A 27,399-nucleotide genomic window follows, 5' to 3' on the forward strand; every position below is an offset into this window, starting at 1 on the left:
AAGAAGTGGTAAGTATAAGTAGCAAACAGAGCCCAAGGGTTAGCACTCTGTCACCACTTATGTGGGCTCGGAGGGGAGAGAACCGAGGCTCTGCGTGTCTCTGCTCCTGGGACCTTCCAGGCTGCCCTTCTTGCTTGATGCGAGGAGAGACCTCCTGGGCTCCTCCCCAAACAGCAGTGCCTTTTTCAACAAGTAGAATGCCTGTGGCTTCAGGCGGGCCTCCCAGCTCCAAACTATCTCTATTGTCAGAGGACTGTTACTTTGGATAAACAAGCTGCCTCTAAAAAATCAGGTATCAGACATTCACATCTTAGTCCAGCTCAGCTGGACTCGCTAGCTCAGATCCAGATACTCAGGGGACAGTCATCTTGATGGCAGTGGGGAGGGAGGAGAGGATATGTGAAACATGGCGCAGGTCAGTTGGCATACGGGGCTGTGAGAGGGTTCTGGGCAGCCAGCCAAGGAGGTGTGTCTCTCTGCAGGTGACGACTCCATTAGCACCCTAGGCCTGATCCTCTGCGTGGGGCTGTCGCTGCTGCTCGTGTCCATCCTGGGCTACAGCCTGGCCAAGTGGTACCAGCGCGGGTACTGCTGGGAGGGTGAGTGAGCACTGGACCCTGTCGCCCCAGCTCTGCCCAGCCCTCCTCTCCTGTAGCATTTGGCCAGGCCAGGCGGGGCTGCAAACTCTTCAGCATGGTGTCGTGTAAAAATATTTCCTGTGGTGGCTGCAGTGGTTGAAGACTTGAGTGGGTGGCTGAGCACTTGAGGTGTTGGGGGTGGGGTACTTGGGCCTCTATTGAGGGAGTAGGGGTTCTTCCCACCCCAGCCAGCAGCCAGCTTTCTCTCCCCTCAGAGCTCACAAGAGTCCATCCCCAAGGCCTGTGTGGGCCTTGAGGCCAAGGGCAATGGGCCAGACAGGCCAAGCTGCAGGTGTCCCCTTCTCTGGCTCCTTCTGCCTCTCTTGCTCTGCCTGTGGGTCTTGGGGCCCTCCCCTAAGCTTGCTGATGCTTCAGCCCCTCTGGGCATCTCCTGGAACTTGCTGCGGTGCTCCCGCCTCTGATCTGTATATGCACTTCCCATAGGACCCGGGTGAGCAGGAGTGCCAAGAGGTCGAGAACATCTCCCGGGTCTGCCACAAACTTCAGCACCTTCCACGGACGTTTGTTGAGCTCCTACTGTGTGCCAATGCACTTTTGCCTAATACGATTTTTTTTTAAGTTCCATATAAAGGTGGAATACTTAGTCTCTATTTTTTTTTTTTAATAAATGAGGGTGTGAGGCTAAAGTCACAGGGTTGGAAAGTGGTAGAGTCAGAATTGAAGCCTCCTTCCCAGGGGAATCAGTGCCCTTGATGGAGGTATCCCCAGTGGCAGGACCTATTCTCCCAAAAGCTGGTGTTTCCATCTGGGAAGATGGGCTGCCCTCATGGGTGGGGGTAGGAAGCAGACACTGAATGAGACTGGGACCCTCCCACAGTATCCTGAGGCCCAGCCCAGCCACCCCATGCCTCCTAGACAGGGATGAGGGAGAAACCGGTGTTCCCAGAAGAGTGATGGGTAGCCCTCCCTGGAGGTACTAACCCCTTTTCCAATTATCTTCCTAGGGCCTAATTTTGTCTTCAACTTGTACCAAGTCCGGTGAGTAGATTCATGGTACATCTGGGTGGGATGGTGGTGGTGGGTTTGATATGCCTGAGAAGAAAATCAAAGATGGAGCCAAAACGTACTGCTTCCCTTCCCTGTCTCCTCCCTGTGCCCCTAAGCAAACAAGAGAAAAGAAAGGAGCCAGGGTCCATTTAGAAAGTTCCATGAATGAAAACTTGACCATGAACAGGATCATGTAAGGTCCTGATGACAGTGATTGTCTTAACATTCACCCCCCCATGAGGGCACCATCCGTCCATCAATTCATTTATGGATTCACCCATCATTTATTCAGTAAGGATCTATTGTGGTAGGTATTGTGGTTTTAGTTTCTGAGGATACAGAGATACTGAACATAGCCTCTGTCTTTATGCATTTCACTGTCTGTGGTGGACACATGCTTGACTACAAATAATATAATCTCAGGCATAATATGGTGTCAAAAGAGAGGAGCACGTGAAAACAATCGGGATTCACAGAGTGGGAGTCAGAAAGTCCGCTCGCAGTAGGTCATCTCATCTGCTCTCTGCCACAGGGCAGGCCTGCTCCTCGCCCGATCTCAGAGATGGGGTAACTCTGATTCTGGAAGATAAGTCAGTGAGTCAGTGAATCATGGGAAGTTCTTCCCAGGCTCTGGTCTAGGGAGTTGGGCTCCCAGGGAGAGGCCAAGTTCCCAGCCCCAGTAACCTGATTGGAGCATCCTTCTCAGGAACCTGAAGGAGTTAGAGATGGGTCCACCCTTCACCATCAGTGGCCACATCAGCAGTCCAGACGGCGGCTACATGAAGTTCTCCGACAGGCTTGTCTGATGAGGGGAGTGTCAGCGTTCTGCAGTCCCGGAGAAGTGAGTGGAAGGTTGGTGAGTTCCTGAGTGAGTCTGATGTTCCAGTGTGGTCCTCAGATAGTCCACGCACCCAAGGCCAGCACCAGGGACTGCTTGGAATCCAGAGAGGATTCAGTTCATCCCCCGCCTTCTGGGGAGTGGGTGCGGTAGGAGATGGTCTCTGGTCATGCTGTCCCCCCACCTCCTGCCAGCACCGGTCACTCCTTTGCCACCTGTCCACCTGATCCATGTCCTGTCTTTCTTTCCTGGGGAAGTTCTATTTCTAATCAGATGGAAGCTTCTCGAGTAGGGCTTTCTATCTCAATCCTTTGCTCTGAGATGAAAGTTCCAAAAGGGAACCCTCTTCAAGGAGCATCACTGTAGCACTTCTTTCTGAACTTTCTGAGCCCTGGAGCTGTCCCTGCTTCTGGGTGGCTGACCCTTTGGTCACACCCTTCCACGTCTGCCTTCAAGCCCACCCCATCTCTGCATCACAGTTGCTTTCTCCCATCTAAACATCTCCTCCCTCCAGCAGTCCCTCACGGACCCTCTGTTTCTCTCTCGTCTCCTCCTCACTGGAGCCCACACTCAGCTTCCCCACGTGTTTCTCCCTCTGTCGTGCTCCTCCGCCCAGACGTGATGGTTTAGAGGAATCCTTCCCAAGATGTGTCTCTTTGTCACTGTCCCTTTTCTTTTTCTTTAGGAGGAGGCTCCTGGCTGAGCACCTGCCTCTCCTGGGCTCCCCTGGGCTGCCTTTGCCCCCTGGGTCTTCAGGGCCTGGCCTGGCCCATCTCGTGGACATGAGGAATCTTCTCCAGGCACACCACCAGGCTGAGGCCTGAGAGTCCCGCAGGGAGTCAGGCCTCTGGGGACAGTGTCTGGGGAAGTCATGGTGTCTTTCTCACAGAAACAGAGAGGTGGACATTCCCAAGAGAGGTAGGGCTGGTTTCCCAGAGGCCCCTGAGCCTGTGGGAGGAGTTCCAGGTGCCCTGGAGAGCAGAGTCCTCCCAGCTCGGCGGGTGTGGGTGGGGCCTGGAGGCTCCAGAGGGCAGCACTACGTGGAGCATCCCCTGTCACTTCCCCTGCAGAGCCGACACCAGGGCCAGAAACCTGTCATACCCTCAGGAGGCCAAGCCATGTGGCAGGGACGTGATTCCAGGAGCTTTTTAATTTTCCTCCCAGAACCAACTTCCCCTAAGAGCTGAAGGCTGAGCTGGGGCCTGTACTCTGCCCTGCTCCGCTCTGCACGTGTTTCTGGCACTTTCAACAGCACCCCCCCCCCCCGCCCCCACACCCCTCATGCCCTCTCATACACCTGGCCTCCATCTGGCTCTGTTTTCTCTGCTGCTGACCAGCCTCTGTGCCTCCTAAACAATTTTGAGAGCAGTGCTGAGAACAGTCCAGAAATACGTTCTTGTTTTTAGGTTCCTGGGATGGGATGGGCATGGTAGGGAGAACTCTGGCTCCAGATGTTCTCCATTTCCTGTGCAAGGCCTGCCCTGGGATGTGGAAGGTGGACCAGAAATGGCAGGAGTGGGGAACAGGAACCCAAATTAGGCTTAAAACACACACACACACACACACACACACACACAGCTAATGTACACGGGAAATCAAGAACCAAGAATAGCCTGGTGGACAGCAAACAGTTTGCTCATGAGTCATCACTTCTTCCTCCCATCTGTGCCCTGCTGGACCTGAGGTGGAGCCCACGTGGGGATGTTAGCCTAAGTGCTCAGGGCGGAGTTGTTCAATCCAGAGACAGACACTGAGTTCCTGGGGCAGCTGTGGATGGAGCAGGGTCTGAGAGGGGTCCTGCCAATGCCGACACCTGCAGTTACAACTACCAGCCTGCCAGTCTCCCCACTCATGTCCCAGCAAGAAAGCCAATGAGATGCAGAGGCCCAGGACAATGGCAGGCGAGGAGGCCAAAGGCCATATGATTTGTCTTCCTATCCTCTCTTGACAGAGGCCTGGTGTCTTTCTTGCTCTGGGTTCTAGCAGATTGCAGAGAAAAAAAGGAAGGAGAGAGAGGACTTACCAGATCCTATCCCCTCACTTCCTGCCACGGTCTGGGGGCCATTCTCCTAGTGTAGCCAGGCTCCTACTTAATAAACCCAGTCTCTGGATTTGGAGGTCTTCAACTGGGCCCCATCTCTTCTACTCCTGAGTAGGTGGAGGTGGGGAATAGCCTCAGTGACTCTGGATCCCTCCCTTCCTTGAAGGCCTATTAGGGGTCAGGGAGATGGGCTGACTTTGGTGGCCTTCTTCCTTGAACTTCAGTTCTGAGGGCTGAGTTCCATTTCTTGGCCCAGGGGTTGTCCAGTCTCAATAAAACCTCAACCATGCCCTGCTCAGCGTGGAGCCTGGGTCTGCCCCTGCAAGTGTTCAGAACTCAGTGCCCTTGGGGAAACCGAAAGGATGGAGCGCAGGGCCCAGGTGGTCTTGGCCCTAGGTTTGGTGGTATCAGGTAAGGAGACAGGGACAGATGCGGAGGGCCGGGAGAATGGAGGGTATTTCCTATCCTTGGGAGCGGAACTGAGACTGAGCCACTTCCTCTTTTAGGGTCCTCTGACGTGTTCCCGGTCCTCTTTGCCTCCCCCTCGCTTTCCTGACTTCCGTAGTCTGGCTAGCACAGCTTTCTTTCCTCTGGGGCCCCAGGCCCCACCCTAGGATTATCCATATTTTTGTTGGAGGCAGATTCCAACTCATTCAGAAATGATTAGGGAGCAGGTGCCTAGAAATCTGGCTCTAGGTCTGGTTGTTCTGGGCACTGGCCGGGCACCCAGACTCACGGCCGTGCCAGAGCCTCCTGCAACCTTGTGACATGGAGATGATTATTGGCCCCCTTTTACTTATGGAGAGACTGAGGCTTACAGAGGTAGGCTGTACAGCCAGCCACTGACTGCACTGGAGCCCGAGTAGAGCCTGAGGCCGCACAGATGCAGCCTGACCTCAGGGCTTGGTAGGAGGAGGGCTGAACACCGTAGATGAAGGTCTGGTCTTGACCTGTCCTGCCATGCTGTGTGGCCGCGGGCTATCACGTCCCCACCCTGGGCTTTCGTTTCAGCATCTAGAAATTCAGGGATTGTACTGCTTCTCCAAGTCTCCTCTCTTTTTCTTGCGGGAAAAAAGAGGGTCTTATTATTACTATCTTTAATCTCTGTACTCTCTGTCTTTCCCATAGGACTTGGCACATAGTAGGCATTCAATAAACAAAAGATGTAAGTACCAAGTGTAGTTATAACGCTCTAACTCAGGAGGTGGCAACTGAAAGGTGACCTTTTAGTTCCTTTAGACCCTGATGCTTGAGGATCGTAAATATTACTCAGTCTGTCTTTGACCTTGGATAAGTTCGACCAGCATCCCAGACTGGACCACTCCCAACCAAGCTGTTCTTTAGCAGGAAGACAAAACACTAATGCTTGCTGGACACATATCAGTGCAGAGCAGGGATTTCATACGCACTGTCTCACTGCATACTCCCAGCTTCCAGGTGAGGGAACAGAGGCTCAAGTTCTAGTGAAATGATTTGCTTAGGCCAGGCCAGAATTTATTTTCCTTATAATCCTCTGTTACTTTTAGCCTCTACCCAGGCTAGCAGCTTCCCAAGCTCCCGGTCCCCAAGGAAGCAGGCCCCTCCCTCTGGTCTCTAATCTCTTTTCTGGGTCCCCTGGTGTGGTGAGAAGGGCTTCTGTCCTCAGCTCTGAACTTCTCACTGACCCATTCCTTATTCTTTCTATTATTTTTTATATCCCCTATATGGCCTCCAAATCACCGAATTCTGCCTGTTCTTTGTGCTCGCTCAATTTTCACATCCCCAAAGTTCTTTAAGACCTGGAGATCTTCTTGTCCTCTGCTTTTTAATACAAAATACTCTCTGGCTCCCATAACTTATGATCATTCCCTTGTATTCATTCATGAAGCTTCTATAATGTGCTAGGAACTGTGCTAAGCACTGTGGGGGAACCCAGTCTCTCTTGAGATTAACCTCACTCCCTCCTATTTGATGAATACTTCTTGTAGGCAAAAATCAGGTCTTAACACCTTTTCTGAGTTCTCCATGGTGACTTGTACGGCTCTGGCTGCAGCCAGGAACTTCTCAGGAAATTATATTGGAGGCTTCTTCGGTCTCTTTGGGGGCATCTTGGGTCTTGCTTCATCCCTGGTCCAATCCCAGGTGCTCTGAAAACCAAAGCTTTGGATTTTCTCTTCCCGTCCTGCATCATGTCCCACCCTTTAATCATCAGCAGATACAAATCTGGAGAAAGTGCAGACACAGTGACTTTTCCTATTGAAGGGACAACCTAAGGGATGGCCAAGCCCACGAAGAGGCTGCGCAGGTGAGGAGGGGGCTCTGCCCTCCTGCAGCTTCCTTTTCCGTCGTCATGACCTTGCTCCTGCCAGCAGCCACAGAGGGGCCAACATCTACGATACCCCTCTCTCTGGCTTGGGGTTCTTAGAACCTCGAAGTGGGAGCTCATGGGAGTATCATTACTGTATTTTAAAAAACTGCTTAGTGATCAAAAACCATCTAGAAGCCGTGATATTTAAGCAGATCTGGTACAAAACAGGAAGCCAGTGGCCTGGTGAATTCTCACACTTGGGGACCAGAAGTGAAAATGTTCTGTCCCCACCCCCCACCCCCCAAGCAGCAGCAGGCCAGCAAAACAGCTGGTGGGGCAGCGCTGGAGGTCTCAGTAGACTCCGTCTCCGGGATGTTTCCTCCAGACCCACGGGGGTTGTCTCCTCCTCCCCAAAACCTCGGATGAGGCTTCTCATACACGGGCAGGGAGCCGTGGGGAGGGAGGGGGCTGGACAATGTCAGAACCCTGTCTTCTGTTCTAGTCCCAGGAGCTGGTGGGCCCCAGGGGCCTTGTTTGTATAAGGCTGACGTTGGACTTGAGGACACTGAGGGTCCTTCCAGCTGCAAGGCTATTTCAGAGTGTGGGTGACTTCAGTTCCACAGTACTGGGGGAGGGCGCAGGGGACGAGGTAGGCGGAGAAGCTCTGAGTGGGCTGTGTGTGTGTGTGTGTGTGTGTGTGTGTGTGTGTGTGTGTGTGTATACAGCAGAGGTAAGCCAAGGAGGAGCAGATTGTGTCTTGTTGCCTGCTGTATTCCCAGAGGGCCTGCCCAGGGCAGGTTCTCAATGAATGTTTGCTGAAGGGGTGAACGGCTGCATGTTCAATGTTTTCACGGTCCTTCGCCTTGCCTCCTGACCACATCCCCTTGCTCTAGGCTTCCTGTTTAGTCTGTAGCCCTGAGTCTCTCCAGCACCTAAGAGCTACAGGGTGAGAACAGCAGGGAAGGGAATAATCATGATATGCCAGGACGAAGCCAAGAAGATGACAAGCCTGAAAGGAAAATCAAGTTTATGTACAGCCTGCTTTATTTTTGTCTCAGTCTAATGTCTCCCAAGGATCCATTCAGCCTCAGGCTACCGTTACCATCACTGCCGTCTCCTGTTTGGATATTATACTTCTTCTATTTCTTGCACATGCTTTTCCTTGTGAGGAAATCCATTTTTCATGCATTCATTTATTCATCAAAAATGTACTGAGTCCTTATGCTCTATATTAGCCATTGGTTGGGTGTGAAGGACACAGAGATAAAACAAGAGTGTCTGCCCTCCAAGAGCTCACAGTGACAAGAGGACTGGATGTCTTACAGTCAGTGACAGCAGTATGCCCAGTGCATTACTGAGACAAGTCAGATTGAACACTACTCTCTCCATTTGGCAGATGAGAAGACTGAGGCCTGGAGGTGACATGGTAAGATTGAGCTGGTTGAGGATAGAACCCAGGGCTCTTGAGTTCCATTCCACTCCTGAGCATTCTTTCCACTCCCTGGGTCTGTTGGCCCTGCCCGTTTGCCCTTGGGGCATCTCCAGACCAACCACCTTGCTTTAGAAGCCTGTCCATGGACTTGTCCATTCAGCCTGATGGACTGATAGACACCTCCTCCATGTGAGTGTCTCGCTTTCTTCAACTCTGTTGCATCATGCCGCATAGCCCTTGTTCTACTAATTGTGTGGTCTCTTTGTCCCAGGTTTGAATTGCGGGCTCAGATCTTACACTATCTCAAGTTTCGGGAGAGTCTCCTAACCTCATTTAGCATAATTTAATAAATCATGTATTTTACTGCAACAAATGTGCATTGAACACTCTAGCTGGGTCAAACGCCCCTCCTACAACCTCCGAGCACGTCTCCGTCACAGCACATTCAGCTGATGCCTCTTCTCTTACATCCTCTCAGCTCCACCTCTGATTCCACCCAGTTCTGAGCAGGCTCCAACTCCCTCTGTGCTGACAAGTCTCTTCTCCAGTGTCCACTGCCCATCATTTGCTTTCTGCCCTGGCTCCTTCTGTTCAGGGGTAGTCCATGGACCCTCATGCACCGGCAGCCCCAAAGTGCACAGCAGTCAGCATCTCTGGGGGAAGCTTCAACCAGTGGGGTTCAGGAGCAGATGGATCAGGGCTTCTCCTGTCAATGATCAGGGGACAGTTGGAAGAGGTCTCTATATGCTCCAAGGAACATTCCAGTGGGATCAAGGTCCAGCATCTCCCAGCATGACCAGCTTGAGAACATATTCTTGTTTTGGCTTTTCCTTCTCTTGGTCCCTCACTCTTGTTCCCTGTGATCACCTTCCAAATAAACCACCCACCCACAAGTCCTTGAATCAGGCTCTGCTTCTGGATGGGGCAATGTAGGCTAAGACAGCACCTATTGCCTTACATTGTGTCTGCCTTTATTTATTTACTTGCTTGCTCATTCATTCCTTCAGCAAATACAAACTCTATGCTCTAGGCTGTGAGAATGCAGGAATGAACAAAGAGATAAAGCCCTCGCCTTCACAGATCTTCTGTTTTATTGGGAGAGACAGACTACGAGCAAATAAACATATAAATATATCACATAATTACAGGTAACAATAAGGGCTCTGACGGGAAAAAGCTGGGGATTGAGGGATGGAATAGAGATGGGGAGGATACTGGGAGAGGGGTGGGCAGCGAAGACTTCTCCAAGGAGGCTCCATTTGAGATGACACTTGAATAAAACAGGGAGGAAATACAGGAAAAGACCTAGGAGGAGCAGGGCAATGACCTGAGGTGGAAATTAGCTTGAAGCAGAGTGAGCAAGGGACAGAGCTGGCAGATACCAGCTTAGCTGGATTTTCGCTCTCATCTGGACCAAGAGCACAGGAGAGGGCTTCCAGGAGTGAAATAACATGACCTGAGTCATATTTTATAAAGATCACATTGGCTACGGTCCTAGACTAAGTACAGTGCACGAATCATGCTGGATTAGACTCAAGGCGCAGGAGTGGAAACAGGGACAGTAAGGGGACGAACATTGGTCCAGGTGAGACATGATAATGGATTTGACTGGGATGATAGTCTGGGGGTGGTTGGATTCACCATCTATTTGGAAGGTAGAGCTGATAGGATGTACCTGATGAATCAGATGTGGGCTGTGAAGGGGTGATTCCTGGGTTTTGTTGTCAATAACTGGGTAAGTGGTGGACCATCAGGAGGAAGAGACCGGAGGGAGGATGAATGTGTGAGGGAATCAAGGGTTCTGTGGTTGACGTTATAATTTTGAGATGCGTGCTGGACATCCAAATGGAGCTGCTGCTGGAAGCACTAGAGTTTGGGGAGAAATCCTGAGGGGGTATTTGGAAGTCATCAGTATCCAAGGCATTGAAAGGTACAGATTGGGTGATACCATCCAGGGGCAGTTGGGGAGAGAAGGGTTGAGTTTAATAGAAGCAGCAGCAAATCAGTCTAGGTATTCGCGAAAGGAGTGACTCGCAAACTTTCCTGTGTATGGGAATCACCTGCAATTTGATCACCTGTAACTTGTTTACTAAGCAGGTCCCAGGAACTAGCCTTAGAAACTCTGGGCTTTGTGAAGCTTAGGAAGACGAGCAGCCCCAGGTGATTCGAATGCTGGTGGCGAATGCTGGTGATACTTTGAGAAACTGCCCTGGGGAATAGGCAAAGAGGCGCATTGGGAAATGGAGGGCAAAGAATCATGCCGGGGTTGGGGCCTGGGTAGCAGGATCCTGAGACTGTTTCCATTCTCTCCAGGGCCTTCATGAGGCCTTAGCCTCCACCAAGCCCTCCTTGCTTGTGCAGGTAAAGGCATACAGGTGTGGCACCCTCCACCCAGACCTTTGCTGATAGTACCTTCTTTGACCAGCACCCCTCCCCACGCCTACTCCAGAGCTAACTGAGCTCAACAGATGAGCTCATTTACTAAAAACTCTCAGCTGCGCCCTCGTGATGGGCTGTGATTGTCTCAGGAACAACACAGCACCCGTGAGGCCGCTAGCTGGGGTCTGCCAGACGGCTGCCCGGCACAGGCGCGGCGAAGAGCAGAGGGACGGCAGCCTGCTTCTCCTCGAGGTGGGAGGTCGCCGGGTGAGTCTTCTAACTGCATGTTGGCTGCTGGGGTTAGGGGTGCGTGGTGGTGTTTCGCACACCTGTTTCTGTGTCTCCACACCTATGGCTGTGAGCTCAGCCATCAAGTGGGTCATAGCACAAAGGACTTTCCCATCTGAATCTTCAGCCCTGAGTTCTCACCGAGTGCCAGGCCAGCCATGCCAATGGCTGGAGGACCTTCTCCTTGGCTGACCTGTCATATCGACTCCAGAACTCACCACTTCCCCTCTTCCTCCTTGCCCACATGTCCTTCTGTGGCCATATTTCACTTTTCTCCTCATCCACATTCGAGTACGGTTAGTAATCCTGATTCCTATTTTTCTCACTCCAGCCTGCCATCAAATCTTGCCAATTCTCCCTTCAAAATCTCTTTTGAATCTGTCACTTCCTCTCTGTTCCCACTGTCCCTGATCATACTGTCATTTGATGGGATTATCATTTCAGTCTCTGTTACGGACTGATTGTGCCCTCCTCCTTCATATGTTGAAGCCCTAACCCCTAATGTGACGGTATTAGGAGGTGGGGCCTCTGGGATGTGATTAGGGCTAGATGAGGTTGTGAGTGGAACCCTCATAGTGGAAAAAGTGTCCTAGTAAGAAGAGGAAGAGAAACCAGAGCTCTGCAACCTCCCCTCCCCGCCCCGCCCCCCCCCACCTCCGTCCCATCCCACTATGTACGTTGCCGGAGAAGGGGCCACACTGAAGTCTTTAGCCTCATCTGCAATCAGGAAGAGAGCCCTTACCAAGAACTGAATCTGCGAGCACCTTGGTCTTAGGACTTCCCAGCCTCCAGAACATGGAGAGATATTTGTATGGTTTTGAAGCCACCCAGCCTAAGGTATTTTGTCAAGGCAGCCTGAGCTGACTCCTACAACCTCCCGTTCAGTTTCTCTGCCTCTTGCCTCCATCCCTTGTGTGGAATGCCAGTTTCTCTCATGGCACTCACTTGCCACTGATTACAATAAACCGTTTGTTAGTCTACTGGTTATCTTCATACCCAGATGGAGCCCTCCACAAAGCCACGCATCTTTTATTCTCCGCCTATGACCCAGGGCCAAGCACCGTATCGAGCACGTGGTATGTGCTTAATGTTTCACGAAGAAATCAAATGCTGACAGTGAATGCCTCCAACCAGTTCTCCCTGCAGCCTGCTTGGTCCCTTCGGACTCATGCCTTGTACATGGACCAGGGTTATCTTTTTAAAACACTAATTTCACCTCACTCAACCCTTCTTTGTCAGTGTTTACTGGGCCCCAGCGTCCTTTTCAAATGTTTGTGGGAGCTCAGGTGAAGTTAAGACCAAGCTGATCAGGAGGAAGGTGTGGTGGGTACTGAAAAAAATGTTAAATGATTAATAAAAATTTTTAATTGTGGATTTGCTTGAAAAGAAACCCTCAAACCCATAAGCACTACAGGAAATGGATGAGTCATGCCTTCCAGTATCTAGATTGGGGCTTGATAAAACCAGCCCTAACCGCTCGGACTACCTCACACGGCTACCAGCATGCCGTCCCAGGTGGGCACAGGGACAGCCCCCCTTCTCTGCTGTTCACATGCAAGGCTTGGAGACCCTCCACCCGCACTGCCCTAGGGGCTCCATTCAGTGCAGCGGGTGGGTCCGTCTCGGGGGCCATGGATATGTTCTGTGACAGTGCGTGCACTGGGAGTGGTGTGGGGTGGGGATGGAGACCTTTGAGGGAAGACAAGGCAGACTCTTTGACTACAGCTATTTACAAATTTGGGAAAACACGGTTCAACAGAATTTCCTCTTCAGTCAATGCCGGCCCATTTCCCCTCTCTCCTTACTAAGAGGAAGTTCCGTTAGCTCAGAGAAACGCAGAATCATATATTCCTCAGCCTGGAAAACCCTTCAAGGAGGTTACTCAGTGTAAGAAACAAACGGGGCCATCTCTTGGGGACTTCAATCCAAATTCCCGAGAAGCCTGGAAGTGTCTCAACACTGTTTGGAAGAACGCTCTCAATTTCTCCCACGGTCCTGGCTGTGCTGGGTGGTCAGAGAGCAGCCTGAAAGCAGAGGAGACATGGCACGAACTCCCACTCCTTCTGCAGAAGGGATGCTTGCAGCCACAGCCCACATCCTCAGACTCCACTCTCGTCCAGCTGCTCTGTGCTTCCTCTCTCCCATCCAAACTGGCCCCGGTTCCTTGAGGATGATGCCCCTTATTCTCTGAATCTTTACCCTCTCCACCGGCCTCCATCCAACTTGCCTCCAGGGTCTTTGCTTTGGGGGCAACAACCATCTCTAACACTCATTTCCAGGAGAAAGTGACCGAGCCCACACACCTCTTACCAATTTGGCAAGGAGTCCTTCAGGGCAAAAGTCTGAGCAGGTCCCGAGTGGTGTGAGATTAGTCAAGTTCTCTGAAAGCGATAGAATCGTTACTTCCCCAGAACTGGTTATTTTCTCAGAGTAAAAGGGGCGAGGCATCACTGGAGATGACACGGGGGGGGAGGGGGAGGGACACTGTGTCCCCAGCCACCTCCTGGAGGATCCAGGTTGCGACAAAGAACAAAGTGTACCCGAGAGCCCTGGGTCTGCTCCACCCGCTGGGCTGAGCTTGGTGACAGCTTCAAACCCACATGTGGCTTTTCGTGGAAGGAGCAGGTTGCTTTTAGAATTGAATACAGGTGGCTTCCGCACTTATGAGAAGCACCCTTGGGACACACTTACAGGTTGAGGGGAGCAGCTGGTGGGGCTCCAAGGATGCCTGGTTTGCTGCCTTCCTGGAAGAGGGGCTGTCGGGATCTTCTTTCAAGTTATCAGAATATACATCTAAAACACTGTTACGTCCCACTCCTGATTTTCAGTGCTTTGAGAGAATCCTCTGCATGCTCTTCCACGGTACTTACATTTCCATTCTTTCATTACATAACATACTCTTTACATGACGCTGCACTCAGTATCCTTCCTTACATACTCTTTCAGCAATTTCCTTACGTTTTTCACGATCTCTTTCACGTCCACCCGTTTCCAAGAAAAACTATTCATTTCCCTTTACATCTCTAAAAGCCAACAACAGCTACTTAACGCACGGAACTCTACACGCTTGGCATGTGTTAAACCCTTTGTGTGTGAGCTCATTTAAGCCTTAGAACATCTGCCCAAGGGGAATTATTTTTTCCATTTTATAGATGAAGAAGCTGGAACTTAGGATAAGAAGCCTGCCCAAGGTCACAGACAACGTGAGCATGAGGACCTGCACCTGATTTGAGCCTGAGTCCTCAGTCCTGGTACCTTAAAGCCATATCACACATCTTATTTATTATCATCCTCTATCATCAACGATTTGTGTTGTCCACTAGCCACGGTGTCATCAGAAATCTGACCGGTTTCACAAGATTCCTGTGGTCCTGACACTTTATTGGGAGGAAAAATACACACCACTCATTTACAGAGCTTTGTGTTCAAGGCACATTCACATCCACGTCCTTAGTGGAACCTCACATCACTATGAATGAAACGAGTCAGGCAACATTTTCTGATTTCACAGATGAGGAAAAGTGACTTTCCCAAGGTCACATAGCTAGAAACTGAAATTGGAATTAGAACTCCTAGGCCCTGGAAATATCCAGAATTCTTTCACTATACTACGTGGCCTCTTCAATAAATAAATGAACAGAACAAATAAATAAACCTTCCTAGGAAATGCAGAGGGACCCTCCATCAAACCTGGTTCCAGAGGGAGTTATCAGACTGGCACCTACAAGCCTCTTGGAAGAGTGGAAGGGGTTCTGGCTGGCTTCCCTGAGCCTGATGTCTGTTCCCAGGATGCCCCGGAGGACATGGGGCCAAGGCATGACTCAGGGAGGCGCACCCCAGGCCTGTCACCCCTCCCAGCTTCCCTGCCCATGGACTGTAAACTGGCTTTGAAGACAGATTCCGAACTGCCTGTGGGGAAGCAGTGCCCCCTTTCCGGGCCCAGGGTCCGGCAGCTCTCTCAGCATGATGCCATGGACTCCAGCTAGACCTGTTAGCCCTCGGCCTGAGAAAGCAGCTGGCTCCGTGCAGACGTGGGTCCTGCAGTCCACTTCCTCCCAGCCCCGGGGCAGAAGGGGTTGGAAATGTCATCCCAGAAGTCAGCTTGGCTAACATCCAGCATGGAGGGCCCTTTAGAGACTGAGTCCTTATTTCACAGATGGGGTACCTGGGGCCCTTTGAGACATGGCTGGTCCAAGGTCACACAGCTGATTACTGGGAGAACAGAGGGTCTAGCCCATGGGCCCTGTCCTGTGGGTCTGCAGCTGGACGTTAGCCACAAACCCAAGCGTAGGTCCCAACCTTGACCCTCTTGGGCAGATGAGGTGGTGACTGAGCTCAGAGGCCACTTCAGACCCTGAAGGGCTGAGTCTGGACCAGCACAAACTCACATGGTTTCTCTGGTACTGTCATCAAGACGGTGGGGCAGCAGGGTGAGGCTAGTGAGTGGCTTGACCACTCCAAGTGTCCCACGGAGATGTGTGCTATTTGCTCGAAAGAGGGAGCTGTCAGCAGATGGGCACGAAACATCCCCAGAGGGTGGGTTCTGAGCCAGAAGACCTTCTGGGTCTCAGCTCCCTCCGGCCTCTGCTCTCTCCTTTTCCCCCTAGAAATGGCCCCTGAAGCAAGACCCTGAAACCTCCATCCTCCCAGCCCTCCATCCTTCCTCCATCCGGAAGCTCCATGCTTCATCCTAAATGGGGAGGCCTGGCTCTCTGAGCTGACTTCAGCCTGGTGGCCTCACCATGACTCCCCAAGTCCCCATGATTCCCCTGAGCAAATAATCCTTTACCATACAGGAAGGGACAAGGAGGGAGGAGGTCTCTGCCCTGCCCTTCTCAGTTCTGCCAGAGTGGGCAAACCAGGCCAATGCCATCCAAGTACCCTGTGCTAACTTAGTGAGATCGCTTCTTCCTGCCCGGAACACCTACTGGGCCTGGCTAGTGCTGGTCCCACTGGGCTTGCAGAACAGTGCACAGGTTGGCCCTGTGTTTCACGTCTGTCTCCCGGGGCCTCTCCTCCTGGTCGGGGCAGAGTGTAGCTGAAACCAAACGCAGCCCCTTAGCCTGAGTCACTCATTCGTGAGCAGACTGGAGATCAGTGGCAGGGCGCCCATGTCTGAGTCAAAGTTGTCCAGGAGACAGCCTGGGGTGGCCACAGGGTCCCTAGGGGCAAGGTCATGGGCAAAGCTCCAGTCAGACGTTCTGTGCTCACCGCAGCTGGTTAAGCTCAGGAGTGACCATTCTTCAACTGATTGGTTCCATGGTCCAGCTGGGTCCCCGGGGGGAGCAAGAGGCATTTCTGGGGGTTCCTGTTTCATATAGCCCTTGGCCAGGGCCGGTAGAGGCCAGCCCATCTCAGTATCTAGGCGCATCCTGAACTGGGGGCCAAGGCCATCTGTTGAAGAGGACTCTTCTTCCAGGAGGCCTGACTTGGCTGCCTTCTCCTCTGTGCATCTGGTCTGCTTCAGGTAGCCCTGGAACGCCCCTGCAGCTGGGTCTTCTTCTGCAGGCCCCTCAGGCCCCTGGGGACTAACGTGGCCTAAAGCTGAGCCACCTGGCACATCCTGAGGCTGTCTTTTGGAGTTTTGGACCAGGCCAATGCCACTGTCATCCGGGTCCGGGCTGTCACTCCCCACCTGCGGCTCCCAGCTGGGCTCCGTGCCAGGACTCAGGCTGGGCTCCCGTAAGCAGATCCCGCTGTCTGTGCTGCTGCTGCTGCCGCTGCCACAGCTGTTCTCCAGTGACAGGGGTGCCCCCTTTCCAAGAGTCCCCCCAGCCTGGGGGTGGGGGGCAGAGAGGAGGAACTGGGGCTCATCGGTCTGCAGGGATGGCTTGGCACTGCCAAAGCCACTGTCTGTGCTGCCGTGCAGCTCCGAGTTCCTCAGCTCTGCGGACACCTTAGGGAAGGCCTCTTCGTCGAGGGGATGGATGGTGTCCTGGGTCTCTGGGCAGGAAAGCTGGCTGGTGAAGCTGAAGGGACCGTGCTCTTTGAAGACCTGGGGAGGAGAGGGCAGAGTTGAGAGGGTCACTGCAGGAACCCCACCCCAGTGTGGCCAGGGGAGGCCACGCGTCTAGGAGGGGAGCTAGACAAGGTCTTGCTCTGACAGAGAGGGGACAGCAGGGCCTGGATGACACCACCACCTTTCTGTTTTGTTTCAGAATTGAGTTTTCCTCCTAATGCAATTCTCAGTTTGACTAGCCAGATACCTAAGAAGCCTGTGTTCTCAGAGCTCAGAACGATGGGCAGCATTCTTACGTGTTACATAAGAACCTGTACATAAATAGCCCAGAAATATCTCTCTTAGATAATCAAACCCAATTTCACAAAATAATATTTACACTTACTACCTGTGTACTGTGACCTGCTGTATTGTGTTCTGTCCTGTCCTGTCCTGTCCTGTCCTATTCTATCATATTCTATTCACTTCATTTTTAAAATGCTGGATGTGAGACACCAAGCTAGTTTCTCCACTCCCTGAGTGCACTCACGCGGTGTGGCTGCAGTGTGGGGCTGTGGGACAAGCACAGAACCAGCACTGTAGGAGCCCTTGCTCCCCATTAATTGCCAAGAGTCCCAGGGAAGTCACTTCACCTCTCTCCCCATTGCTCTTTGGCCTCAGCCACATTGGTGTTCTTTCTGCCCTGGAACACCTCGGCGCGGTGCAGTCTCAGGGCCTTTGCACATGCTACTTGCTCTGCATGGAATACTCTTCTCTTAGCACTTTGCATGGCTGTATCCTCCTTATCATTCAGGTCTCAATTCAGATGTCATGTCCTCAGAGAGGCTTTCCCCAACCCCTTGGTTAAAGCAGTGCTCCAGACACTTTCTTCACATAGTCTATTTTTGATTAGCACTTAGTTCCTGGAGTTGTTTGTTTGTTTTCTGTGCTCCCACTCACATATACACACACATTCACTTCCCACCCCCAAAAGAATAGAAATTCCTTGAGGACAGGAGCTGTCTGGTCTTGTTGGCCACTCTGTTCCAAGAGCTTAAACTGAGCTGACACGGAGCAGGCACTCCTAAGGTTTGTTGACTGACTTACTGACTCAGTGTTGTACATGTGCCCTCATTCCCTTTGTATGTGATGACTCTAATGCAACTCTTACTGTTTGGGTTCCTACTGATATCACATAGCTTGGTGACTAAGGATGTGTTTTCTGGAGCCAGACTTCATGGGTTCAAATTCCAGCTGTGCCGTTTACCAACCAAATCATTTATCCTCTCTGTGCTTTAGTTCCCCCTCTATAAAATGGAAATAAAGATAGTACAGCTTCCTCAAGTCATGGTTAGTACATGCAACATACTTAGAACAGTGCCTGGTACATAAAAAGCACTCAACAGACACTTGGTAAGTTGAATTTTATTCCCCAGTAGTTCTCTAAAGAAGTATTATTATCTCTATTTCCTAGAGGAGAAAATGGAACCTCAGAGAAGTTAAATGACTTGCCCAAAGTTACACAGCCGTAAGATCAAACCTGGAATTGGTAACTCAGCTGTGCTGATTTGAAATCCCCACTTGTTCAGTAAGACTTACTTTGATGTATTAACACCTCAGATCACAGCCGCTAAGGAAGGAGAAAAAGCTAACACGTGTGAAGGTGCTTTGTGTGCTGTAAGTTATTCATAGAGTTAGTGATGACCATGACCCTTAGGTGAAGGGAACTGGGCTGTATTTATCTTGAGGAGGAAAAAACTCTCAAGGACAACTCAATTCTGTGGTCCAAGCGTACAGAAGGAACAAAAAGCCCAGAAGTTGCTTGTCACCTCCTTTGGCATTTTGCATCTATGTCTATTTCACTGGTTTGCATTAAAGTTAATAGTTCACACATTGGCGGAGCCACCAGGCCATGATCAAGCCCCTTGGAACCGGAGGCTACATTACTCAGCTGCTTCCTGCACATTTTGCATGTTGTAGGTGCTAAGTAACTGTAGCTCAGTTGCTACCTCTCCCTTCCTAGATGCCTTTCCTCAAGCCCAACTAAGACCCTCCCATCTGGTACTGGGATCAGCCCTATCCCACTGCTCTGCTTTCTAGTGACCCATCCCTGCGTGCAGGCCAGAGTTCTTACTCAAAATAATTTCAGATGGCCTTTGTTTCTCTCCTTATTTTTCCAAGAGATCCCCATGGAGGGTCCCCTTCCAGCTGTGAGCTTCCCTGGGGCCCCTGTATCCCTGATGGAACCCACCCTTCCAAGCCGAGCCCTCCATCATCGCAGTAACGTCAGCTGTGGGGGCCACTTTTGGTCCAGTCTGAATCCCAGGCCACCAGGCCAGATGGACTGAGGTTTGGAAATGCTCACTGCAGCAAATTGAGTTTTGGAGGCCAGCTGACCACAAATGCAGCATTTGTCAGCCCTGCATGGCAAGAGGAGACCCTCTGGGAAGGGCCAGAGATGCTGGCCTCCTCTGCGGGGTGGGGGTGGGGCTCCTCTCAGCATCACGTCTCCACTCTGCTCTCCCCCGCCCTGGCAGCGGCCCTTTGTCTCCCTCTTCCTAGGCACTCATCCCCAGCCTCTAGGGGTGGGAGAGGCTGGGCTCCCGCCCTGGCTCTTCCTGGCTATGGGTCCCCCTGTAGGTAACAATCACTCTAAGCTTCAGTTTCCTCAGTTGTAAAGTGACGTTAATAACTGTACCTGTCTCAGAGGTACAGGGGCTGGTCTGTGGCCAATTATTAGCAAACAGTAACAAAACGATGGGTAGGGGGTTGGGATTACTCAGTACTCAGGTCTGTCTGGGCCACTAGAAGGCAACGGTCTCAGCACTGGGCTTGGCAACCAAGTCTTCCCTTGGCTCCCACAGTGCTTGACAAAGGCGCCTCTGATAAGGTCAAAGTTGAGGATGTGGACTGTTTAGGAGGGCGCTTCCGGTCTCCTGGTGTGGCCAGGAAGGATGGCGCAGGGGCTCCCCTGTGAGACTCACGAGGACGGTGGGCAGCTTCCTCCCGCGCCGCACGTACAGCCGGAGGGCCAGGCAGTAGGCCAAGGTTCCGTACAGCAGCAGGACGAAGATGAAAAAGATGCTGAGGTTGGTCACGGTGAAATCTGTGGGCCCAGAGAGATGCATTTGTGGCCTGGCACCATGTTCCATGGACGGGCGGTCCCTGGGGATCCTGTGACCACTCTCAGGAGCAACTCAGTGAGTGGCCAAGTGTCCCCCCCACAACCTGCCCTGGGCTTCCTTTAGGTCACGACCCTGGAGGTCATGTCTGGGTTCCTGGGTATCCCTGCCTGGCCTTCTGCAACCTGCCCTGAAGGATTCCCTAGTAAGACACACTGACTCTGCTTCCAGCTCTCTGCACACAACTCACAACTCACAACTCAAACGATGGCACAGAGAAGAGCGGTGGGGCAGAAGGGTGCAGCAGGTAAGAAGGGAGGCTCTGGGAGCACCCAGACCTGGCCTCAAATCCCAGCTCTACCACTTCTAGCTGTGAAACTGTGGACAAACTAGTCAGCCTCTCTGAGCCTCACTTTTACCATCTATAAAATGGGCAAAATGATAGTGTCTACCACATAGATGGTTGCGAAGTACATAGCACTTACTCACCAAATCCTTTATAACAGTCCCCCTTATCTGGGGCCTTGCTTTCTGCAGTTTCAGTGACCTGTCGTCAACTATGGTCCAACAATATTAAATGGAAGAATTCCAGAAATAAGCAATTCATAAGTTAAATTGTGTACCATTTTGAGTAGCACAATGAAATCTCACACTGCCCTGCTCTTTCCCGCCCGTGACATGAATCATCCTTTTGTCCAGTGAATCCCACCCGTGAGTCACCTAGTGGCTGCCTCGCTTATCAGATCAACTGTGGTAGCATCCAGTGCTTTTGTTCAAGTAACCCTTATTTTATTTAATAATGGCCCCAAAGTGTAAGAGTAGTGATACTGGCAATTCAGATATTCTCTTAAAATTCTCTTAAATTTAGTTTATAAATTAATCATAGGTGGTTATGTATAGAAAAAAACATAATATATATCCATGGTTTGGGGCATCCACTGAAGGTCTTGCAATGTGTGCCCAACAGATAAGGAGAGGGGGAACTCCTGTACTATGTTTTCTGATCCTTATAACATCCTTAGGAGGTAAATACTGTTATCATCCCATTTTTATAGATTAGGATCCTGAGGTCCAGAGAGGTTAAATACTTGCCCAAGGTCATATCTGTCATAAGTGGTGAAGCTGAGATTTGAACCTAGACCTGTACACAGAACTTTCTATACCAGTGAGTGAATGTTGAAAAAGCTCTTAAGGATGCCTGGCACACAGATGGTACCTTACCCTCCTGCAGTGAGAGTGAGGCTTAAATAGCAATAAGCTCGTGCGTGTCCTCTGGAGACTGAAATGTACTAGGAAAGTAAGGAGTCCCTTTGGTCTTTCCCTGGACTGGGCACTCCCAGCACACTGACCGTTGGCATGATTTGTCAAGCATCTGATGTGTGGTGTCCCAAGTTGCTAGTTACAGCTTCTACTGGGCACACACTGTCTTCTCAGCTAGACTGTAAGATCCTTGCAGGCAGGACCGCAGCCTTCACATCTCATATTTCCTTCCCTCCCTCCCCTTCCCAGAACTTGGCTGAGAGCCTGGCACGGTATTTGCTGACTTCCACAGCTGTGGGGAGAAGTCAGCTCAGTTCTGCCTCCTCTGAGTGGGAGGGAAGGAGTTCTGAGAAGCCCTTGATGCCCCCAGCTCTAAGAAAGGACAGCAGAGGAGTGGAACTAACAGGAACCATCACAGTTGACTGAGGGGGGCTGGGGAGGGGCTCCTGGGAGCGCAGCCAGGCTCCAGTGGAAACACTCGCAGAACTGGGAGACCTGGCTCTGTGGCCACACCCTGGAAGCTGTGCATATGCACTGAACCTCAGTTCCTGCATCTCTAAAATGGGGACAAGAGGAGCTCTGTCTTAGGGCTGTGTGAGGATGCAGAGCTGTGTGTGGGAGTGCCTAGCCCAGGGCCCCTCATTGGCAGCCCTCAACGGATGCTCTTCCGAAGTGCGAGGCCCCTCTGCCTCCCTCCCACCCAGAAAGCAGCCCTGACCAACTCACACTGTGGGGTTAGCGTGATGCACTCCTCCTTGGACCAGCTCCCGTTATTCACTCGGGAGCCAACAGACGGTTTCACCCTGACACAGAACTCTCCCAGCCCTCCTGGGATTTGGAGGCTGAAGTTTTCTTGTTTTACCTTCTTCTCTTGTAACTGAAACAAAAATAATCATAGCAATAAACACAATACCCTTGTTCCAGGGCACGCAGAAGCCGAGAGAGCTGGAAGGGCCTTAGAGATGCTCTAGGCCAACCCCCTTCAATGTTCTTTTTTTTAAGATAACAAACCCTGCATTCTCAACACAGCCCAAGATCTCTGAGGCTCCCATGACTTATTTTGTATTAAAAGAGAAAAGGAAGTATCTTATAGATACTGAGGACCTCCCCAGAAGGGGCTGGGATCAGCTGTGGCGAAAAGGAAAGAGGGTGGATTCTGCAGATTTCAGATCCCCCACCTATGGGGGTGAGGCATTTACATAGCCCCTCAGAGCCTCATTTCCCCATCTATAAAATGGAATAAAATACCCACGGGCAAGAGGATTGGCAGCAATAGTCATACGTCTCCTGTGGTACCTGACACTTAGGAGGCACTGCGTTGCCTGCCTCCTCGCAGAAGCAGAGGTTTGAGGGCTGACATCATCTCAACTCCTTCCCTGCGACGACCTCTGCTATGCTGGCCAAGTTCCCCAGGGGTGCACAAGAGGAACTTCTAGACTGGGTGAAAGGGAAGGCTGGCCTGGGGGAAAGCCCGTACCTTACTGGGTTCTGGTACCTTGCGAACCTCAATTGTGTACTCGCGGAAGTGTGGGAAGATGCTTTCGTATGTGTCGCCTGCAGGGGCCACGCTGGGCCTGGGGGGGTGGATCGTCCCACGGATGACACCGCTGTGCAACTCCAGCTTCACGCTGCCAACTGTCAGTGTCACTAAGTGGGGAGACAAACCCATGAGGCCTGCAGGCTGGGGAGGGCCTGGGCACCCCATCCATGCCTGGCCTCCAGGGTCAAGCTTTAATCACTCTGAAACCCAGGCTACAGGACTCCCAGTCGAGCAGGAGAGAAGAATGAATTTCCTGGGGAGTGTTAAAAATACAGATGCCTGGGCTTCCTCAAGACACGGTGAATCTGACTTTTGGAAGCTGGGTCCTGGAAACATCTATTTTAAACACCTTCCTCAGCTAATGTTTCTGCAGCCAGCGGAGCACCGGCTGGTGGGCAGGCATTAAGGAGACTATGACCTACGAGAGCACCCTTCTGGCTCCGACTTCTGCCGAGCAGTCTGGCCACACACTTAGAGGATGGTCAGTCCCAATCTGCACAATGAAAGAATTCCAACGAGTCTGGGCCTTATCCTTTCCTCTTATCTCTGCAGAGAGAAACTTCCAACTGCTTCAGTAGCAACTCCCTGCTTCAAAGCCTCAGACCTTGGCCCCTAAATTCATTCCTAAAGGGAGGAAGACCTGATCCAAATTGTGCCTACTGCCTGCTGCCCTGTGCTGAGGGCTTACGGATTCGCTTCCTCTCCCAGAACCCTGCAAGTGCACTGACCTGGGCTCGTGACTCAGCTGCCCCAACTCACCCCAAGACTTCTCTTCTGTAGGAGAAACAACTCCAGTTCCCTTTTTAACCTTGAACTATTTGGCTATTTTCATCTAAACTTTCTCCAAAGTCTTGATTCAGGCTTGTCTGGGCAACTAGGTCCCTGGCCAGGAAGCCAGGCAGACATGATGAACTATGAGAACAGAGAGAAAAGTTCTAGACTAGAGTTTCTGGCTGGAAAGGACCCTGAAAGCCATGTTCAAGGCCCAGGGGAGGAAAAGCACCTTCATCCATGGTGAAGCGGGTTTTGGGATGGGTCCAGTTGGAGCACTGGCTTCCGTTCACTGCCCGGACTTTGGCTAGGTAACCACTGCTGTGATACAGGTCCAGGGTCGCCATGGTGAGATCACAGGACAGCATCGGGGTCTGGCTACAGTTGGGGATGGGCTTCCAGAGATTTTCTCCATACCTGGGGAGATATTAGTGTAGGTATTGGGACGGGAACTTATGCTTAAACCTACCTCCTTTAAGAGGGAAGCAAGAGGCCAGAGGAGAGCTCTCATGATGGTAGAGCCCTCAAGGGATCTCATCTAGTCCAGGGCATCTAAGTGTAAGGGGCTCTCCCTTTGTTCTGGGACCTGCACCAACTTCTGTGTGGTCTAGAAGACTCTTAGACTGGAATATCAGCTCAAATCCCACTCTTACTGGAAGTCCTCAAGGAAGACTTGATACACTCCGCAACACAGCCCAATTCCTTCCTTCTCTCAACTACATCTGCCATCCTATGGGCTTCTTTGTTCTCCAGTTGTATTATGGATACTTTTCCTATTTTTCCAATAAAATGGAAAAATCTTGGGAGTAAAAAGCAACACTTTGGCTTTCTCATCCCAGAGCTCCCACCACACTGCTCTGCAGTGTTGATCAGTGAGAGTTGATCAGTACTGGTCAACTGATGGCATGCGCCAGGGTCCTTCCTGGTGTCACTTCAGTAACAGGGCAGGTATCTCCCCTTGCCAGGGGGGTAGAAGCGGATGGACTTACACTCCCTCACTCACCTCCCTCCTTTCTCCATCTTCCCTTTTGCTTACCTCAGGAGCTCCACTTCATAGTAGGTACTTTCAGACTGATTTGGGATAGGTGTCCAATGGAGGACGTGGTGGAAGAATTCTGCTGCAAACCACGCAGATGGAGGCTTGGGCAGTTCTGTCCCCAGGGAGAAGAGGGTCAGTACCAAAGGTGGCAGATCCCACCCCCCCACCCCCCCAGGGAGGAGATGACGATGACAGTGGTGACAAGCATTCTAAGAGCTCCCATTTATTGATCACTTTTCCTTGAGCTGAACACTCAGCTAAGTACTTTATATATATTGTCCCATTTAATTATCACAATAGTCCTACGGTAGGTATTTATTATTCCAATTTTACTAAGAAGAAATGAAGGCTCAGAGGGGTTAAGCGACTTGCCCAAGGCCAACAGGGGTAGTGAGGGGTAGAGTGAGCCCAAGAACCCATATGTGTCTGATCCCAGAGCCTGTGCTCTGTCCTTAAAGCACTGTCCTGTGCTGTCAGTAATCGGGAGCAGAAGTGCTGGCTGAGAAGAGCCAAGCTGGGTCTGATGCATCTGAGGCAAGAAGGCAGGGGCTGAGGCTGAGATATGTTCGCAGTGAGCTCTCAGAAGAGCTAGTCCCTGCTCCAGCCCCATCCCAAGGTCTGCTCACCATCCCCACACCTGGTCCCCACCCTGACTCCAGCCCTGACTCGAGCCCAAGGTCCCCTCTCTGGAGTTCTTTGGGTACACAGATGCCCTGCTTGTTGGCATCTATCTTTCTCTTCACAGGACCCCAAGCTGAGTGCTTGCCCCGTTCCCTGGCTTTTAGGTCTTTACTCTAGCCAGATGCCTCAGGTTGGGTGAGGACAGGCAGTCCCGGTTACAGACTGGGCTGAGGACATTCCCACAAAGAGCTGGAAAAGAATTGCTAATCACTCTAGCAATTGCCCCAACACAATCACTTAAAGCATTTTAGTATGCTTCCTTCCCCTCTTTCCATTTCTATACATGGGTTATTTTTAAAAATGAGGTAAATACACGTACTTTAAGGGTCTTGCCCATCAAGTGCAATGAGGTGGGTCAAAGCCACAGTCAGTTCCTCTCCTGTCCTCCTTTATCCCTTACTGCCTCTCCATCTGACATTCCCCTGTTCTCTAACTTCTCATCCTTCTAATAATGCTTCTTTTCTCTGTCATTCTCACTTAGAAAGCACACTGTCCCTGTCCCTTGCTGTCTTTCTTATACTGTCTTTGATCCTCAAATCTGTGTCTCGATTTCAAAACAGTAGATGGAAAGTGAAAAATGCAGTAGGTCTTTGTGGTGTTTGGGTGGAACATCCCCATTTCAGCACTCAATCATGTGAACGGCTGACTGCATGTTTTACTTTGTTTTCTGGCATCACGTAGAAGCGGTTTCAGTCTCTGCTCTCCCTGCCTTTGCTCTTGGCCCCTCCAATTCCCTGCCCTTTCATTCCCTCTTTCCAGGAGACTGAGCTAAGGGGTAGCAGTAGGCAGGAGGAAGGCAGGTGACAGTGGGAGTGCCGTTAAGATCCAAGGAAGGAGAATGGATGATCAGATGTGGCTGACAGGTGGTAGTAGGGGGAAAGAGCTGAGATGGGGGTGAGATGGCACGGGGCAGAAACAGATTAATCTGAGAGCTAAGGGTAGGTAGAGTCAAACTGAGATCAAAGTATTTCCCCAGAGGGACGAGTAGTCCCATCATATGAACTAACAACAAAAAAGCAATGGCTAAATTTATGACTCATATCGATGTGGGTGGACAGTGAGTTGGGAGGGGGTCATTTAACTTCTCTATCCACACTCCCCACTCCCCCAATCAATTTCAGCCTCCTCTATTTCCACAACGGGTGAGCCTGAGGCTTGCCAGATTGAGGGGGATTCCAGGAGGGGGAAGATAATGGGTTCCCCTCTCCAGAGAGGGCCAGCCAGATGGGGGTTCTCCGTGGGACGTAGAACTTTAATGCAGGGCGTGGGAGCGGGGTGGAGGGGCGCGGAGAGAGCAGAGCAGGGCTAGACCCCGGATCCTTACCATGCGCACGGGAGACGAAGCGCAGGCTAAGGAGCGCCGCCAGCGGCACTACCAGGCGCGGCAGCATCCTGGGCGCGCAGCATCCTCTGAAGCGAGAGCCGAAGCCGGAGCCGGAGTACGTGCCTCCAGCCGTCGGTACGCGAGGCTGCTACTGAATGCTCCGGCGGCGCTCCGCGCTCGCCCGCGCCCAGCGAGGCTGACGTAGGAAGGGCGGGGCCTCGAGACGCCCCGCCCCCGGAGGCGCTGCGCCCCGGAGCCAGCGCAGCAGCCGAGCGCAGACAGCGCAGGCCCACGTTGAGGAAGCAGGGCTAGGGTGGGTGTGTGCGGTGCCGGGGCGGGTGCGGGGCCCTGGCCGACTCCCACTCTCCTCGCCAACCCGCCCCCTACCCAGGGCCCCTCTGGGTAGCCTGGAGAGAGAGAGTGTGTGTGTGTGTTGGGGTGCAGGTGGCGAGGGACAACCCTGCCCCTGTGGGTGCAGAAGATGGGGTGAAGATGTCAGAGCAGATTGTACAGGCCTAGTGGGATTGGGGAAGGAGATTGTCCCAGGCACTCAGGGGATGTGTGCGAGGACACCTGTGTGAGTTTGGTGTTGCCGGAGTACCTCGGTGCAGGCCTCTGAGCTAAAGCAGTCGTACAGTGGGCAGCCTTCTACCTGCCTTAATTTTGGAGGCGTGTCCACGACATCTTACAGGCTTTTTCTCTTTACCTCGCCTGCCTGAAATGTCATGTTTAGAGCTTTTTTTTTTTTTTTTTTTTTTTTTTCTGCTGAGTAATAGCACTCCTGGAGAACTGGGTAGACATCATCAATCACTC

The 27,399-nt window shown here is 51.8% G+C and overlaps 1 protein-coding gene and 1 long non-coding RNA gene across 2 annotated transcripts; one reads left to right on the forward strand and one right to left on the reverse strand.

The window, feature by feature from the left end:
- The first annotated feature begins 356 nt into the window (after positions 1–356).
- On the forward strand, positions 357–14,200 carry LOC106728518. Its single transcript, XR_004316841.1, has 5 exons — positions 357–599; positions 1,083–1,637; positions 2,353–2,498; positions 3,170–10,890; positions 14,064–14,200. It is a non-coding gene; the product is annotated as an uncharacterized LOC106728518 (long non-coding RNA).
- Positions 14,201–14,271: 71 nt separating this feature from the next.
- On the reverse strand, positions 14,272–26,732 carry IL10RA (interleukin 10 receptor subunit alpha). Its single transcript, XM_014551166.2, has 7 exons — positions 26,587–26,732; positions 24,579–24,693; positions 23,775–23,959; positions 22,709–22,878; positions 21,958–22,108; positions 19,834–19,955; positions 14,272–16,906 (listed from the first exon to the last, which is right to left on the reverse strand). The coding sequence occupies exons 1-7, from the start codon at positions 26,651–26,653 to the stop codon at positions 15,980–15,982; spliced, it is 1,737 nt and encodes a 578-aa protein (XP_014406652.2). The 5' UTR covers positions 26,654–26,732; the 3' UTR covers positions 14,272–15,979.
- Between the last annotated feature and the right edge of the window lie 667 nt (positions 26,733–27,399).

Source organism: Camelus ferus, chromosome 33 (assembly GCF_009834535.1).
Source record: "Camelus ferus isolate YT-003-E chromosome 33, BCGSAC_Cfer_1.0, whole genome shotgun sequence".
Classification (NCBI taxonomy): Eukaryota; Metazoa; Chordata; class Mammalia; order Artiodactyla; family Camelidae; genus Camelus; species Camelus ferus.

What these genes read in the sequence shown, in the direction of transcription:
- IL10RA (XM_014551166.2), bottom strand. Translation starts at nt 26,653, where the DNA reads ATGCTGCCGCGCCTGGTAGTGCCGCTGGCGGCGCTCCTTAGCCTGCGC. An exon ending in CTTCGTCTCCCGTGCGCATG is followed by an intron (nt 24,694 to 26,586) that starts GTAAGGATCCGG and finishes CCCTGGGGACAG; the next exon opens with AACTGCCCAAGCCTCCATCT. An exon ending in AGGTACCAGAACCCAGTAAG is followed by an intron (nt 22,109 to 22,708) that starts GTACGGGCTTTC and finishes TTTTTGTTTCAG; the next exon opens with TTACAAGAGAAGAAGGTAAA.